Raw genomic sequence first — 11076 nt, forward strand, 5'->3', positions numbered from 1 at the left:
TCTTGGGTTCTTGAGTACAACAGACAGGTTCCGTTGGATCCAATATATTTTAGAGGAATTACTTCAGTCTAGAAAAATGTACCATAAAACCGTAGTTTTTATGTAATACTCCAATCAAACTGTACTTAATATTACCCTTTCAAGTAATACTGATTAGTAATTTAATAAAACAAGGCACTTTTTTCTCTTTTCCAAATGCTAACCAGGACCATTCAATTTCCAAGATAAGCCACAATCAAGTATGTACTGTCACCATATAAATTAGAAAGATCTGACTTTAAGAAAGAATTGTGAACCAAGCCATGGATTAATTGAAAGAGAAGCATTTCCACTGCAGGGTCGATTGTGCAGATGGGTAGGCAGAGTTTAGAAAAAAATGATTTTGGCTCAGCACAAAATTTACCACAAAGAATGAAAATAACTGATAACATTAAAGTGAAAAGAAAATGAACAGTTGGCCATTTTAAGAGATCTTTATTGCAGACTGACACATATAAATTCTAAACTTCTACAACCTATTTATTTATTTCGAAGCAATCAACAAAATGTTAGGGTTAAGAATAGAGCTACAATAAACTTTGAATTTGTTCTCAAAACTAGGCAAAGAAGCCAGAAATAATGATTTAAAGTACTACAAATCAATTGAAAATATCCATTTTGGCTCAAGTTCCACTGCTGAAATTAGTCCAAATTGGCATGTCTTCTCTATCCTGGATATAAGTATCAGTTGATGAAATTCTTCAGGCAATGTTAATTTGATTAAAAAGCTTGTCCTTAATAACTTGAGACATCAGTCCATGTATTGCTTCTATTGTGGTTTTGCAGCTGAAAGAAAAATAAAAACATAAATTAAATGGCTGAATGCAACTTTCTATGATTATATTGCAAGTTAGTCAAATGTCCTAGTAGCAGTGTCCATAATTGCATAAATGTTATCAGTTATGAAAAGGCAAATACAGCATTTTATAAAAGGAATTAAAAGATGAACTCAATGTTCTTTGTAAGTATCCAAATGACTACAGATTATGGACCTGAATTACAATATAGAAAACATTCTATGTACTATGCTATTGGGCAGTGAGGTGGCTCAGTGGTTAAGATGCTGGGCTTGTTGGCTAGAAAGCCTGCAGCCCAGGTTTGAGGCCTGAGTGCCACATGACGGGGTGTACTCTTGTCCTCACCCCAGGTCCTGCCAACCTAGCAGTTTGGAAGCATGCAAATGCGAGTAGATAAATAGGTACCATTTTGGTGGAAAGGTAACAGTTCTCTGCAACATCATGCTGGCCACATGATTGTGGAAATGACTTTGAACAGCACTGGCTCAATGGCCTTGAAATGGATATGAGCACTGTCCCCTATAGTTGGCAATGACTAGCAGAATAAAATCTTCAGGGACTCCTTACTATCTTTACAATGATAATATAGTACTAAATGTAGATTCATTAACACAGTATTGTCTCAACAAACTTCTGTAATTAAACTTTTGAGTACATGTAATCAATATAATCATATTCTGCAGTCATTCCTCTATTTTCCTTGAAGTTGCTTTGTTGGTCATTTTGAATGACTAATAACGGGGCACATTCCTATTATTTGCAAAACACTGTACATTGCCTAGGTACATTGTGCTAAGACACTGTAACTATATATCACAAATTATGGTTTACAAGTTACACTGGCACTAACCCTAACCCTAATGCCAAATTAAAGCCCAGCAAGTCACATTATGGTTTAGTGAAAAACTACTTAAAATGTCAAATATTTTCTCCTCATTATACTCTCTACACATTCTATATTCCAGAGAAGATCTGTAAGGCTATAATTCAGATAGTAAAAACGTGCTGCATTTAAAAAACTTCAGGTTCAATTACTTGCTTTTCCTGTCAAGACTAAGAAAACCAGATTTTAATTGTAGAAAGCTGCTGCTAGATCATGGATAATGTTAAGTTAAATAGAGCTAGAATTTCATTCTATATATTAGTCATCCATGGTTTTTTAAATGGATAATGTAAACCTACAGGTGGCTAGTACATGGAATGAAAATCTTTATCTAGCTTAGTACTGTCCATGGTCTAGCAGCAGTTCTCTTAAAACCATGTGATTGGATGGAATACAAACATTGGCTGCCTTGATGCAAGCTAGCTCCCCTTTTGGATTAACAATCAGTTATCCACTCAAAAGTTCATTAAACAGACTATTGCCAAATGGAAACATGGCTCAATTTCCCCAATATACAAGCATACTTTCATACATACATACAACTTATTTTATCATTTTTCTTCATATATATTTGATGCTGTTCAGTGTCACTTATTCAGTGGGCAGCTTATACATTTGGTTCATAAAAATAAATATATTTAGCATAACCCATGCTGATATGAAAAAAAATGAAATAGTCAAATCTATGAGCTCTAAATGCTGCTAAAGAAAAAGAATCAATGTATTTTAAATATTAAGAGTATGAAATCTTCATACAATTAACAATAAGTATTTTATTCTTAATCCAAAACCTCAAATGAAGATGACCTTACCTGTCTCTTGTTGCTTTGGCTAGTTTGTCCTCCGATTTTCTGTCATGGGATTCTAAACCCAGCATGAAGCTTCCTCGTCCCAGTTGAGCTTCTGACTGCTCTAATTTTTCTGACAGGTCAAATACTTGTCCCGTTGTATAATCAGCATTCTGCATTTGAAAAAGATTTATTATGAACACATTTCCACCATGCTGCTATTTTATACAACATACCAAAGAAGCTAATGAAGTTTAAAATCTATAATACATCCATATAGAGGGTGTTTTTTTCCCCCTGGCAACAATAGGGGTTTGACACTGCTTTCTTTCAGTGTATTTTTTTAATTTCACCATCTAGTCTACAGCCCTGTTTAGTCTGATTGTCACCCATCCAAATACTACACCCTCAAATAATTTTTTTCAAGGTCTCCCAAAATAGATTAAGTACTTCTAGGCTGAGCAAGTAGTCAATTTTAAACACAGAATTTACATAGTTTAGCGCAGCTGTTTAGATACAAAGCAGAAATATACTTTGGAGGAGACATGGTGTACCCATTGCAATTCAGGGCACCTCTTTAAAGAAGCATAGTGTTGACAGGTAAAGCAAGCATATCCGTACCCCACCTGAAGCACCTTTTCTGTTATGGATCCAAACTGTTACATATCTCTAGTTAATGGTAACTGCAAAATGCATGCTATTTGTGTGTGTGTCTCTGTGCGCGCACAATTAAGAAATTAAGATGATGTTGAACAAATTAAGCATATGATTTGATTTCATTGATGGCTATAGAATAAGTGATTTAATTACTGGCTGAAAAGATAATGTTTGTTATTTTCTATCACACAGCAGGGTTAAATCACAGCCTTCCTTTGCTTCAAGGCAGTGTTTTTGTCTATAGCTTCACTTTGCTTCAGAATAGTGTTAATGTTTGGCAACTTTAAGATGTGTGGACTTCAACTCACAAATTCCCTAATATTTCTACTTAAACACCTATTTTATTTGAACATATGATCTGACTTTATTTCTCTCACAACTTTTGAGTTCCCACGAAATGTGCCCTAATGGGTCTCCTATCCACACTATTTTTTGTTGAGCTGCAGAGTTACAAAAAAAGGAATGGATGGAAATCTCTTTGCAGGCAGATGGTATCTATCATCGATGGACAAAACAGGACTTTTAATCTTAAATAATAATAAAAAAAGGATATAGCAATAGCACTTAAGACTTATATACCACTTTGTAGTGCTTTACAGTCCTCTCTAAGCGGTTTACAAGTCAGCATATTGCCCCCAACAATTTGGATCCTCATTTTATCCACCTCAGAAGGATGGAAGGCTGAGTCAACCAATATAGCATGTTAGAAAGGAAGGAATCTATTCAATACAAAAGTGGTCTCCAGAGCTGTCTCTATAATTGGTAATTCTTAGTGTTATACTGAAGAATATATGACGTGTCCTGCAGCACCCCAAACCTTAGTATATTTTGTAATCCATTTTATGAAATTCCTCCTCTTCACCTTTTATTTTTCTCCTTACAGGCACAAATGAGTCTTTCAAAGACTTATGTGTTAAGTTTGTTAGTAATCTGCTTTTGTATGTTCAGGTGTTCCACAATACTTACAGTAAGCAAACTAGATGAACTAAGAGTGTTCACCCAATATTTATTCCACAAAAGCTCAAGCAGCTTGCGATCCAAGGAGGATTTGAAATAGGATACTTCTAAGGCATAATACCTGTTTCATTAAAAAAAATGTTTATATAGAGACATGCAGAACATTTTTCAAAGTAAGCTCATGAATGGATAGTAATTTAATATATTTTAAAATGCTTTTATATACACAAATATTAATATTATATATTAATACAATCAAGAAAAGATGTTATTAGTAAATTTTTATGAGATTCTAGAAAGTTAGGTAAAACTGAGGAAAGAAAGTGGAGAAAAATTATTTCAGGGTCTGGAATACTGTATCTTGGGAATACAAAGAAATTTTGTACCATCAAATAGTAAAGAATGAAACAGAACTTTTTCTCCTATGTTTTGTAATTTTCACTTCAGGTTGCACAAAGTTCTGTTCACTAGGCTTATATTCAAAATCACCCAAACAAACACAGTTACTCAATTATATTTACAGAAAAATGGCGAGGGTGGGATGGGGACAAGTTAGTTTGCTTGACACATAGGAATTGTGACAAAATCATATTGAGGAAGACATTGAGTTTTTCATCAAAACTGTTCTGTTTGGGTCAAATTTTCTACTATACCTCAGCAAATCAGATTTGCCTATACAAAAGAGCTTCATTGAAATCCATATCTCTCTTTTTATTCCAAAGTAAAGACAAAGCAATGCACACACCTACAACACAATATATTGGTATGATTTGGATAATTTCAAGTAGCTGAACTTTTCTTTCCAAACTGGAAAACATTCCAAAGCTGCTATATTAAAAGATAATATCTTACTGTTTGCAGTGCACTCCAAAATCTTCTATTTTATTAAGTGGGATAGTCTGATATTCTGAAGGGCCCTCATCAGGAGGTTTATAGCCCTGAAAGATAAAACATACTAGTACAAGGAATGGAAATATAGCAACTTCCTATCAATTAAATGTATTAATTTTTGTTCTATTTCATCTGGAGGTTTATAAATTATCAGGAAGCAACCTGAACCTGAATGATATAATTAAAACACCCTGATGCAGGCATATAAATTTTCACTCTACTTTTTCTGACAAAAGTGTAAGGGATACACTATCTTTTGTACGAAAGTTTTGCTATAATCCCCAGGTCTTGCAACTGTCCTCAGCAAAGAAGTGCTTCCATAAGTAGTTTGTGACTTCTGCATTAGCTGTTAGTAATTCATTGACAAAGTGCTTTCCCTCAAGTACAGAAACCATATGCCTCTAAAAAGGCTAAAGAGATACTTTTAACAGAGGAAATCCTAAATTCATAAGGTAAATTTTCTATCAGCTTGTTCAATCTATCTTTTCTCTAAGGAAAACATGTTTGTTTTCTTTGTGTAAATTTTAAAAGACTTTTAATACAGAGATGAATTTCCTAAATTAGACTAAGATAACCTCAACAGAAAAAGTCAAGAACAGTAAATGGACACTTTCAGCTATGACTGTCTCACTATTCACATACCACTGACATGTATTGGGATCTCAAACAGATTATCTTGTGAAAATATTCTAAGGTAAAGGTAAAGGTTCCCCTCGCACATACGTGCTAGTTGTTTCTGGCTCTAGGGGGCGGTGCTCATCTCCGTTACAAAGCCAAAGAGCCAGTGCTGTCGGAAGATGTCTCCATGGTCATGTGGCTGGCATTACTAAATGCCAAAAGTGCACGGAACGCTGTTACCTTCCTACCAAGTGGTTCCTATTTTTCTACTTGCATTTTTACATGCTTTTGAACAGCTCGGTTGGCAGAAGCTGGGACAGGTAATGAGAGCTCACTCTGTTACACGGTGCTAGGGATTTTAATTGCCGAACTGCTGACCTTTCTGATCGACAAGCTCAGCGCCTTAGCCACTGAGCCGCTGCGTCCCTTGAAAATATTCTATGTAATAAAAATACAGTATTCTATGTAATTATCCACTTCTACAATATAATGCTATATTTTTGGAAGCCTGAGAATATAAATAACCACAATGTTTTATTATGAACTACATCCAAGCAAAACTTCATTTATTTAGTTAATTCCAATTTTATGTTATATAACTTTGGTTATAGTGTTGTTACCTTAGGATATGTCCTAAAAGCTCCAAGATTTACTTTTCCTGCAGATATTGTCCTTGTTGGATCAATCTGTAAAATGTATTCAGAGTTCACATATACAATACATTCCTAAAAAGCAGTTAAATATTATTCTTACGTAAAATTTATTATTTTATTACACAATCACACATGAATTATTTTAGGGACTTCCCATCTCTGGTAAATCTGTTTATACTTGCTGTTCTCCTGCTAGACTGGCATGTGAGTACATGTATGGTATGTATATATGGACTAATACCTGGTTTAAACTACATAAAAATAGACATATTTGTCCAGCATTAAAAACACTTTTCTAAACTACATACAATCAGTTTGAAGTTTCTAGTTCTTATACTAATTTAACTTGAAAGACTCCACCTAATTTTCAAAATATCATTCAGATGAGCAAGTAGCAAAAAACAACAACCCCTATTCACAGAGAAACAGGTTTTATAGAAATAGGCTCTCAGACATATTTTAGTGTTTAGTTCACAAATTCTAATATTATACTCACAACCACAGCTACAAATGGTTCTTGAAATTGTTGATTAAGCATCTGTGTACTGACATCAATTCCTGAAAGCCAACAACCATAGCCAGGATGGCTGTGATACCAGCCTATTGCATTTTCTAGACGACCAACCTAACCAAAACCACAAGGGAAAGAAAGCACATTGTTCAAAAGACATTAAATTAATATGACCACTCCATTTTTGGGGATTGTTAGCAAACTGCAGGTTTTATTTACACAGAATATTCAGAATCACAATATAATATATTGTGTATATACAAGTAGCCCTCAACCCAACAATTCAGTAATAACCATTCAAAGTTATGACGACACTGAAAAAAGTGACTTATGACCAATCCTCATATGACTGTCACAGTGTCTTCACGGTGAAGTGATCAAAATTCTGCTGCTTGGCATTCGGCATTTATTTACAACCGTTGCAGCATCCTGGGTTCACATGATGAACATCTGCAACCTTTCCAGAGAGTTTCTGACAAGCAAAGTCAGCGGGGGAAGAGAGATTCACTTAATTACTGCATTATTTGTTTAACGACCACCTGCGGTGATTTGCTTAATGACCACAGCAAAAAAATGATCATTGTAAAATTAAAGTCATCTCACCTAAGTTTAAGGACAAAGCATAAATAATTCAAAGATTATCAACTAAGCGTCTCCGGATCCACAACTGAATTCAGATAATTTTATTTTATTTTATTATTTATTTATCTATATATATATTTAGTCAAACGATTATTAGATAACAGGTATAAGTATAAACATGGTCATAAATACATGAAATGGATACATATAAGAAAAATAAAAAGAAACAATAGGACAGGGACGGTAGGCACGTTTGTGCGCTTATGCACACCCCCTACAGTTTTTTAGTTAATTTTAGTTAATGTTAAATTCCTAAAATAGAAGGATATATTCTATTGTTTTTGTTATTGTTTTACCTGCTTTGCGTTTTCAATATATGCAGCCATGTATTCATATGCAGCAGCCTGAGCATTAACTCTGGTTTCAGTGCCTTCCACTGGTAAAGCAAAACTGTCCATTATGATCATCGTTTCACCATCTACTTTTCCAAGCATTAAGCCCATCACTTCCAAGTTGCCTCCCGATCTAGCATGCATGACCATCTTCAGAAGAGCCAAAGCAGAGATCTTGCAGTATTTGAAATAATGGTGGCTGCAAGAAAAAAAAAATCTTAAAAATGCAACTGAATTGTTATAGGAAGGAAAATAGGAAAAATACACATACGCTATTTTCTGACAAACAAATGTCTAAATGTCTAAACATTAGGCTAATGTTTCTATTAGACATAAAATCACTAGGCTATTTTAGTCATAAGAAAAAAAATCAAAAAATCCATTATTAAAGTTTTTGAAACCTCCAGAATATTTTGATAATTGAGATGTTACCAAAAGTGTAATTGGAGGTAGACATTCAGAAAAGAAAATCTGACAATTCTGAAATTATAAACATGATAAATATCAAACACTGTAAGATGGGACTTAAGACTTAAGATGAGAATCTATCTACCAAAAAACGGAATCATTTACTGTATATTTGCTTGTTCCAACAGCTCTTGGTGCAGCCTGAAATTTGGCATATAAAACTTCGTCTAGGATGTCTTTCTTTTTCATGCCATCATAAGATTGTTAGTACACAAAATTCATGTTTTCATCATTACATAAACTTCCCTTTGTAATATTTTGAATGATGATCCCAAGACAAGCAATTTTTTGTATATTTATATAGTCCTAATAAAGGCATTGACTATGGATTATTTAACTCACCATCTGCTCAGATGTATAGCATGCAGCATGGTTTTCCCTACAACAATTCTCTATCTATTGACTGTGCTCTCTAGGAATATGTTTGGATCTAGCACTGATGTCATTTTTTTCATGAAATAAATAACTTTTTATTATCCATGATGTTTTTACTATTTCAATTTAATAATTTCCTTTATCATACATATTTGTAATCTGTATCTTTTTGTAAAAATATTGACAACGATACAGGCTGCAAGTTATTTTAAATAAATAAAATAGAACTACATTGCAAAACCATAAAATAACATTGTCTGATAATTCAGGAAAATGTTTATGTAATATTATGCATGGTATGGTTGTGGGAAATTTGGCCCAAAGCACTGCTTAATTTAAGAACTATTCTGATACCTAATTTATAGAATTACCTCTAAAACTGTGAATTCCTTTCTTTTTCTCAACACTTGCCATATGCTACAGTGTTCTGCATCTTAATAGCCTGTGCTTTCATTTTATACATGGAAAAATATCTGTGTAGATACATCTTAAATAAAGGTCTTTTTGCATTACTGAAGAAAAGTGTTCTGTTTCTATTCTCAAGACATCAGAAACCATAGTGGCATAAAATATGCAATCTTATTGGCCATCTCTGTCTTGCTTTTGTTGTGGCTTTCTGATCTCTAAACATGCTTGCTGGCAGCATTGTATAAATGTGCAGGCTGGGCATGAGAATAAGAAAGATGTGACCTGGCAGGAACCTCACAGCTCACTGAGCACAACACTATGGGTCTCCCAACAAAAGTGGGGTCTGGTTAGTCATTGGCCAGGTTGTGTGGAATATACTATGGAAACTCTTAATGTTCCTATAACATTATTTTTTTTAAAAAATGAGTGAAGCCTTCAAATTAAATGAAAAGTCTTGAATTCTATGACAGGGTGGTACTACTCTGAGCAGAGGCAGTGGAAATGTGAGGCTTGGGCAAAAAATATTGGCCAGAAGGCTCAAGCTGCTTTAGGGAAAAAGAAAGAGGCAGACAAAAAGAAGGGTCTTGCTGCCCCTCTGCAAGGATCTATATGCTGGGCAAGGAGAAGAAAAGATCTGTTTGCTAGGCAAAGAAATAAAGAATTTTCAAAGCAGTGAAAGAAAAGCAAATAAGAAGAAATCTGAAGACCTTTCTGCTCAGGAAGGAGAAAAAGAGAAAAATAAGATTTGGGCATTCTTAATAGACTGATTTTCTAGATTCTGAAAACAGTATTATGAAACAACTCAATCATCATGACCAATATTGGTGTTCAATGAATGACACTGTCAACTGTCAAAGTGAAAACGTTTATGTTTCACAATAACATATTTAATTAATTTATATCTAATGTCATATTGCAGTACTCTACATTTTCCTTATTTTGAGTTACTAGAGGCATTTATATGAATGTATGAAATGGCTTTAGTGCTATGTCCTTCGGTTAATTCAGCATTCATGGCTATTTGAGAAAGAGTCATGCTACTGAGAAATAGTAGGCTGTGGAGGAATAACTTTGAAAGAGCCTCTCCCTGTGGATCATCTGATACTGTGCAGACAGAATCACCAGCAAAGTGCATCACATTTTCTATACTCTAAAACTGTTGTAGGTTGCTGTTGGCTAAAGGAAGAAAACAATACTTTATAACTGGGCAAGAGGCAAGAGATGAAATAAACACAATGTTGTGGAATCACGGCAGAACGAAAGACAGGACACGTTTGCATCATGATTACAGGCAAGAAGAGAAAGACCCAAATACATGTGTTAACTATATTTTGTTAAAACACAGTAGACATGTCATTAGTTATCAGTATTTGCTTGATGGGGAACTACAATCCTCAAATAAGCATGCCTCTCTTCACCTGATTTAATTCCATCTTCACTTTCCTTGGTTTCATCTCTGACGTTATTTTCTCCTTTTTGTTTAAGATCCGTGTGAAGTGCCAAACCCCATTATTTCTACCTCCCTAGGATCTGCAAAATCCAAACTTCCATCTCTGTTCTTAAATTTAAATCCTTCACCCCTATCATCCAGAATCTAGATCATCACTTGCCCTGAGAAATGCAATCTCTCCTTAGACCAGTTTTTCTACCGCCCCATCCTCTCCAGATCCCCCTTGCTACCTCTGGGGCAAGTATACCATGGCTGGTGCATGGGCCCCTTTTCCTGGCCCGTCCAGCAGGAATCCTGAAGACAGGCAGAACAAATGCGGGGTTTCCCTGTCGCCCAGACACCCACTTACTCCTTGGTCCATGGCTTGGCCGCCAGGATCTCCTGCTGCTGCTTGCGGTCATACTTGTATATCTCGTCGATGCTCTGTGCCTCCTGCATGTTGTTAGCCAGCTCCCACGTCTTCTGGGCCATCCCACTCCCCGAAGGGCCGGCAGTCGCCATTTCACCGGCTTTCAGGCCGAGCCAAAGCAGGCTCTGCTTCCCGGTGAACCGCCTCGGGCAGGAGGAACCTCCCAGTCCGCTGTCGGACAGCGCAAACCGGAAGTGA

At 35.3% G+C, this 11076-nt stretch overlaps 1 protein-coding gene across 1 annotated transcript; it reads right to left on the bottom strand.

Moving 5' to 3' along the window:
- Window positions 1-457: 457 nt before the first annotated feature.
- Window positions 458-11076, bottom strand: COPS5 (COP9 signalosome subunit 5). The gene is made up of 8 exons (XM_026691884.2): window positions 10819-11076; window positions 7733-7967; window positions 6780-6908; window positions 6251-6316; window positions 4974-5059; window positions 4131-4242; window positions 2532-2680; window positions 458-825 (listed from the first exon to the last, which is right to left on the bottom strand). The coding sequence occupies exons 1-8, from the start codon at window positions 10968-10970 to the stop codon at window positions 741-743; spliced, it is 1014 nt and encodes a 337-aa protein (XP_026547669.1). The 5' UTR covers window positions 10971-11076; the 3' UTR covers window positions 458-740.

Source organism: Notechis scutatus, chromosome 3 (assembly GCF_049901735.1).
Source record: "Notechis scutatus isolate UNSWTSFEM ecotype Mainland chromosome 3, rNotScu1.2, whole genome shotgun sequence".
In the NCBI taxonomy this organism is placed as follows: domain Eukaryota; kingdom Metazoa; phylum Chordata; class Lepidosauria; order Squamata; family Elapidae; genus Notechis; species Notechis scutatus.

What these genes read in the sequence shown, in the direction of transcription:
- COPS5 (XM_026691884.2), bottom strand. Translation starts at nt 10,970, where the DNA reads ATGGCGACTGCCGGCCCTTCGGGGAGTGGGATGGCCCAGAAGACGTGG. An exon ending in GCCAAGCCATGGACCAAGGA is followed by an intron (nt 7,968 to 10,818) that starts GTAAGTGGGTGT and finishes TTTTTCTTGCAG; the next exon opens with CCACCATTATTTCAAATACT. An exon ending in GTTCATCTAGTTTGCTTACT is followed by an intron (nt 2,681 to 4,130) that starts GTAAGTATTGTG and finishes TTTCAAATGCAG; the next exon opens with AATGCTGATTATACAACGGG.